General features: G+C 36.9%; 1 protein-coding gene across 3 annotated transcripts in view; it reads right to left on the bottom strand.

Annotated features, from left to right (window-relative positions):
- Positions 1 to 7,199, bottom strand: part of LOC107092716 (striated muscle preferentially expressed protein kinase-like) — a 57,459-nt gene that overhangs the window by 38,669 nt on the left and 11,591 nt on the right. For 2 of the 3 annotated variants that reach the window (XM_015387326.1, XM_015387325.1), the window contains exon 2: positions 1,118 to 1,201. In XM_015387326.1, the coding sequence (XP_015242812.1) occupies positions 1,118 to 1,201 (84 nt within the window). Of the gene's footprint in view, positions 1 to 1,117; positions 1,202 to 5,132; positions 5,506 to 7,199 lie in introns of those variants that run through there. The other variant, XM_015387327.1, reaches the window with a different exon arrangement.

Here is a 7,199-nt window from a genome sequence, read left to right as displayed (position 1 = left end):
ATACCTACGGTTGTTGACAGCAAGACAAGAACATCAAGAAAATTAAACTGCAAATTAAGCTAGTTTGGTGTGTTTAAAAAGTTGCTGGTAACTTTTTCACGGTTCTATAACAGAATCTGTTCTTACATTTGTTTTCTTAATTGTTTTGGCAACCTATCAGTAAGATATAAAAAGAAGATGAATCAAACAATAAAAGTGGTGGTAAAAACGAATTAACTGATCTGACAGAAAAACAATTTAAACAGAGTTACACAAAAGGCAAAAGGCTTTTCTAATCACTCAATCTATGGTGAATTTCAACTATTTTGAAGGGATTTGTTCAGTTATTCCAACTCTACTTATATTTAAGTTGATCTTTGGACAATAATGTTGACTCTAAAAATTTTTAATGTTGTAGAGTGACTGTCTCTGTGTCTGTGTTTTTATGCTATACACTTGGCTGTGCACTGAAAAAAAGAATGCAACTGATTTTTGCATTTACTTAATCATATTTAGTTACTTTAACACAATTGTTTTATGTCCTACTCTGCTAACATGAAACAATTTTGTTAAAGTAACTAAATATGGTTAAGTAAATGCAAAAAAAGGTTGCATTCTTTTAAATTTCCCTTTGGGGATAAAAAAAAAAGTTATGAATCAGCAGATCACATTAGGAGACCCATACTTAATGTTTTACAATAAAAGCTTAAATCTAAACCGTAGTTCCTCATATTTTTTTTCCTTTTTAAGGATGTTATTTTATTAAAACCTGTTACAGAATAGCCCAGAACTGTACTATGTGTAAAAACATTTTTGTTTAATTATACAAGTTTATTGGTTTGTCAGTGGAACACTTTATGATTAATGTCAAAAACTGCAGGCCAAGCCTGTCTCTGCCTCACAGAAACACTAAAGCTGTCCTCATTTAGCAAATACTTTCATTGCAACTGACCTAAAATGTGAGGAATCAGGGTCATTTTGAATTTAGGATATTGGACCTGCATATTTGATGTTTTTCTTGAGGTCTTTTTCTCATGAATGTTTTCTTATGAAGGCTGAAAAATATCACTAGCGGTATATCAAAAGCAAATCCACACCTGACACATTCCAAAATACAGAAACACAAACTAGTTCTCACCATAAAACGCCTGGTCCTCAACATCCCCACCGTCCTCTTTGGTCTCGAACTGGTCTCCACCTTCATCTTCTGTTGTTTCAGAGTCTAAAAGTTAACCAAATAAAAACAAAAACAATCACACACAAAAGAAACATAAAATTTGAGAGAAACACAAAAACAGTCTGATTATATGATGTAATAATTTAACATTTTGGCAACATGGAAGTTGAATCATAGGATGAGGAGAGGACACTGTTGCCATAGTAACATGCTTACTACACCATCATTGTCACAGTTTTCTTCAGCAATATTTGGTGAACTGCACCATAGAAAATAGAGGCCTTGTTCAGATTAGTTTGTTAATTGTACAAGTAGAAAGGAGATGTTCCAAAGACTGAGCCAAACTGGAAACCTGCTATATCTCAGGTCTTGTATATGAGAAACTTACTAGAAAGCAAACTTAAATTCTCACCTGTTGGAAAACGTCCTTATCGCTTTAAAGTAAAGCAAAGTAATTAAATGTTGGAGACTAAAGCAAGGGCATCTCTTTGTCATCATCTCTCTGGATGGAAAGAGAACCTAAATGAGTACAAGTGTGCCTCCTCTGAATATACGCCTTTTGTTTTACCACTCACTGAAAATGTAGTCACTGCATACTGAAAATAGAAAGCGTGACTGAGTCACTGAATCCAAACAGCTTTTATGGGATGTTTGTTTGCCAGTAAGTAGAATTTATTGGAAAATAAAATGTTTTTAATCCATTACTAATAAAATGTTATGTTTGTTTTTATTTTTTATCCAATAAATTCCCATAAAATCCTTTATCCACACATTAATTAAAAAAGCAGTATCTTTGCATGGACAAATGGTGGCTGGTGCCTACAACCACAAAGTCATACAGCAACAGGCCACTATAACGTCCTTTCTTTTTAATATTTTCTCAGCCAAGTGATGCACCAAATACATTGGTGCAGGGTGCATGTGTGGAAATTAAATGTTACCACTCAAGCATCTGATATTATCACTGCATATATTACTCTGCAGATTCATGCAAAATTAATGCAAACTGCCTGCATTCCCAAATTCAAAGTAAAACGCTCCAAACTTTGAATGCTTCAAACCTTTCTCTCTTGAAAAAACGTATTTTTAGTATCTTTATTGACTTGGGATTGATGTCATAAATGAGTATGTTGTAGTTCAGGTAAAACATTTAATTTTATGGCAGAATAAGTATGTGATGGTTTGCACACATTACAGCCAGAGAAATTTCCCTTTCCTAGAGAAAGCTTCAGGTCCTGTTGCCCGAGTGATGATATTCAGCTCCTCTAAGTCTAAAGTCGTTGAAGAAAGTTAGCTAATGTTTTGAGGAACGTCCAGAATGCCCTCCTTTTGAGATCTTTCCAGATACTCTTTCAGGGGAAGACCATGAAATCTGTGGCTTTCTATAGCTGCCTTTCATTCCCTCTGGACTGGGACCAATTTGCAATCAGTCATACAGATAGATGAATGGATGTTACATTTTTACACTTAAATTTCTTTTCCACCAGCTAAATATTATACAAATAGAATTACTGTCAGTATTTGACTTTTCTCTTTTTTCAGCCATCCATTCATCCATTATCTGACACGCTTGTCCCAATTGGGGTCGCGAGGGGTGCTGGTGCCTATCTCCAGCTGTCAATGGGCGAGAGGCGGGGTACACCCTGGACAGGTCGCCAGTCCATCGCAGATACAAACAGGACATACAACCATTCACTCACACAGTCACACCTAAGGAGAATTTTAGGGAATGTCATGTTTTTGGACTGTGGGAGGAAGCCGGAGTACCCGGAGAGAACCCACACATGCTCAGGGAGAACATGCAAACTCCATGCAGAAAGACCCCGGGCCGGGAATCAAACCCAGAACCTTCTTGCTGCAAGGCAGCAGTGCTACCCACTGAGCTTTTTTCAGCCATTACTACCTTAAAACATTTTCCTGCAAGGTTGTGATGATAAGGGAAATCTCTGTAAAAAAAATTGTCTGTAAAGAAAATTTCTTTAGTCTATTACAGAACCAGCGGTTATACACACATCTTCCAAAGACATGATGACAAGACGAATGCACAAAACGTCAGACTGTAAAAAGCTTTCCTGGTTTTCCTGAAGGTTCAAAGGAACACTCTACCCACCTAATAGTTTGTAGGTTACTAATTTAAGGCTCCACCTGGCACACACACATATACCAGTGCAAATGCACCCCAGATGCATCAATCAAATGTTTGTTTTCTTAACTAATCTGGTATACCGATAACTGGGCTGAGCATGGCTGCCGATATCTGATAACGATCCAATTCAACTGTTGACTGAATGAACCATACATCTGGCAATGTGAGGGAAGGCTTTACTAAAATCTGCTTCTGGACGCCTTCAAATGTATGCTGTGGCTGCTTTGTGATGTTTCCATTTTAACATGCTGCTATATCTGTGTTTATTGTGCTTTTGTGCTCACTGTGTCTATAAAATGAACTTGGTGGTTGAATTGTGGAGAATCTAAGATTTCCAAAGATGTCTTGCATGTTTATATTGGTAAAGATTTTACCGTTGTAATTTTCCTGCGTTCTGAGTTATTAGTTGTAAACGCTATAAAAACGGTCGCCAGGCGATCGGGTGGGTTCTGAGAGGATAAAATCACCAATATCCAATCAGGCTAATTGTTCAATAACAGAGCCGATATCTGTTCAAGGTATCGGATCGGTGCATGTTTATGAAAACCCCACACCACCCCATCCTGCACAGTTTTATAGTCCAGTCAAAATGCAATTTACATCTGACGGTACCTATTACATGCACTGCTAGGCTTTAATGTTTTAAACATTTTATCAGCAAAAAGCCTGCATTGTTTTAATGAATACATATTCTGCAAAAGCCTAACAACATAAGATCAAAAACAAAAGTTCTTCAAGATTAGAATTAGTACTTTATAAATACATAGGGGTGGTGTAGCCAATTTGTGACGCCATGTTGCTTCGCCACTTTTGATCAAAGTAGCTGAAAGAAGACAAACTTCAAGTCAAAAAAAAAAATCTGAAAACGAGAAGGAAGAGAAACAAACATAAAACAAAAAGAAGTAACAACCAAGAGAAAATAAGAGTCAAATCAGTGAAGACTATTTATGAGGGTACAGGCTTTCTGCTGGACAGGTGAGGGCAGCTGTCATTCTGGTGACCATTAACTTATTTCAGCTCTGTTTTGAGAAAAATATGTATGCGTTTCATTAATTAATTTAGCTGATTTGAGAATGTCACTCCCTGGCTTCCACTTTACGTCTTACAGATGGGGAGCCACCATACTCTGTCAACTGTAATTCATTCAAACCACCACTAGATGGGGGTAAGTCTTACACACTGTAAATTATTTCAGCACAACTGATAAAAATAAACTGATGATCAATTATCTGACTACAGACATAATTCCTAAAAGTTGCATGATGAAACTTTTAAAAACTGTAGAAATTAATCTGTGTTTACCCAGAAGATCACATTTAGAATAGTCCAGTTTATTTTTTGAGTTATATGTCTTAGGTTAAAACATTCATTTTGTAAAAAAGAAAATTAAATTTAACTATAAGTTTGTTTCTTTTTATGAGGTTTTAGATAAAGGTTTTAGATAACTGCTAATATTTGCTGTTTTCAGTTTAAATTGTGTCCTTTTCTTCTTTTATTTTGCCATCTAATTGGGATATTTATTGCAGGTATAAGAATAATTTTCAAGGAGTGAGAAAACATAAACAAAACCTGATGGAATATGGCGCAACATTTAAAATTAAACTTATTTTGTTCATCTCGAAACAACAGGTAGGCTTCAAGTTTTTTGACTTCTGAATAAAAATCTGCAAATGGTAGTAAATAAATGTTAATCCACTACATTTAGGCAAACAGAAATAACAGCAACTGATAATTAAAAACATTTTATGACAAAAAAATGTAAGTAATTAATTCCTTCAAATACAGTGAGAAGCTTCTGACAATAACAATTTGAATTAGATGATCACTTGCCTGATTGTTTGCTTTGGTCTGAATTGTTTTCATGGACTTTCTTGGTTTTCATCCACAGGTATATTTCTACCTTGGCTTACATTCAACAGCAGGGTATTCCCCAAGATATGGGGGGGGTTCCAAGCCGTTACGTTGCTCCTAAATGAGGAATTTTCCTCTGAGGACATCAGCAGCCTCACTGCATAAGACTCAGTTTGTTATATGCTGTAACTCTACTGAAAACCAGGCAAGAAAAATAAATAAAATCCTCTTAGTTGAAAGCAAAAGAATAATAGAAAGAAGGCACTTTGTCGGTTACATAACGAGTCAGAGTCTCTGCAGATCCTGTGAGGGGATCCATTTGTAGAAAGCAAAGAAAGCAGACCTCCATCGGCAGGTGCAAATGTCTGTTGAATGCATCTCACCCACACTGAGGGAGCCCCCCCTCGTCCACACAGTGTCCAGCGACAGAGAGAGCATCTTCCCCCGCCGTTCCCCCCCAACCCCCTCCACAAGCAGAGCAAAGCGATAGGCAGAAGAACCTGTGGGAGTGATCCAGCCCTCTCCAGATCTGGATCCTACAGCATCTCATATTTTCCCTTTCTCCCCATGTGGCCGTGTTTTATCCACAAACTGCTGAAACGAGCAGATGTGGTGGTGTCTGCAAAGAGGGGGAGTGTGGCTACGAAGGGGAGCTCCTCACTCCTCTGCATTGGGAGAAGACTCTCAGTAAATCTGTTGTAGTCTGCTTAGAGAAGCTCCCTGCTTTTCATAAAGGAATCATGTTTTTGCACTCTAGCAAATCATCCCCATCCTGGGTCTGTTTTTGATCATATCGCATGTAATTGCTGATAGATAGGGAATTTGCTCAGTGCTTAGGATAATTTCCACAAATGAGAAACAAATATAGATCTTTATTAGATGTTTAGTTTCAGCACTGAGCATAATTTAGCTCTCAGAAACAGTGATGCTCACAGTGACGTTGGAGTTCACACAGAATATCAATGTGCTAACACCAAAACAGCTCAGTGAGCCTGTCGCCTAAATTGTTCTCTTAAAACACATTTGTGCTTCAAACACACCCACAATTTGCAATATATAAAATGTGTTTCATGCCTGAAACAGAGAAGTAACTCAGATAAAAATTCAATTCTAATTAGGTTTCAATAAGTTGGATTTCATGGTCTGCTGATTGTGTAATCTCAGGTCACACAGCGAGTCTTTTGTCTCCTTGGAAACTGTTTTTCATGGGAATGATATTATCTTCTATTAAGTGTTCGGCATGAACGTGAACGTCAGGGTGTAATTCAGCTTTACATTTAATGACCACTTGTTTTAGTTTCTCACATTAAATCACAGCAAAGTGTGCAAAAATACACACAACGGCACAGCATTTTGGCTCACTGAGATATAAAAAACATTAATAGGACAAAGATTAAAGCAATAAGAACAGATCATCATATTAGAATCTGCTATAAGATACTTGAAAACAGTTATTTATATATACTGTTAAAAACGTAAATCCTCCTTCGTGTCCCATTTTGACAACTATCAAACAAAAATTTTGTATAGAGTATTTATAGAAAGAAGATTTATGAAATATTAATTTACTTTCTTTAAATTCGGATATTTAATTACACTTAGATTTCTTTTCCTTAAAACCTTAAAAAAGTTTGGAAAGATCAAGCTGTTGTGGCGTTACCGGCTTCTAATTACCATGACCTAATTGAATGGAGGTGTATCTGTGGATGTATTTATTTATACATTTCCATTTGACAAGTAACGAATCATAAATACTCCGTTACTTTGCTTAAAGGTATATGTCAGGATTGGGTGTTGGTTTGAGGACCCAAATGCAGAGGCAAGTAGGCAACAGGTGAATTTAGGTGGGTTTAATGAGGTTCTCAGGTACGGAGGCAGGAATCAAAAATCCTACAGAAATAACAAACAAACCAGAACCAAGGAGACATCAGGGGAAACCAAACTCTAGGAGCCAGGGAGAGACGAGGTAAGCAGATAGACGTTAGACAAGGATCCAGCAAACAGGAACTGAAGAGGGAGGCTTTTAAAGGGGGCAGAGACAAAGAG

Source organism: Cyprinodon variegatus, unplaced genomic scaffold (genome assembly GCF_000732505.1).
Source record: "Cyprinodon variegatus isolate N-32 unplaced genomic scaffold, C_variegatus-1.0 Scaffold391, whole genome shotgun sequence".
In the NCBI taxonomy this organism is placed as follows: domain Eukaryota; kingdom Metazoa; phylum Chordata; class Actinopteri; order Cyprinodontiformes; family Cyprinodontidae; genus Cyprinodon; species Cyprinodon variegatus.
The sequence above is the reverse complement of the archived record's forward strand: the minus strand, read 5'-3'. Positions and strand labels throughout refer to the sequence as shown.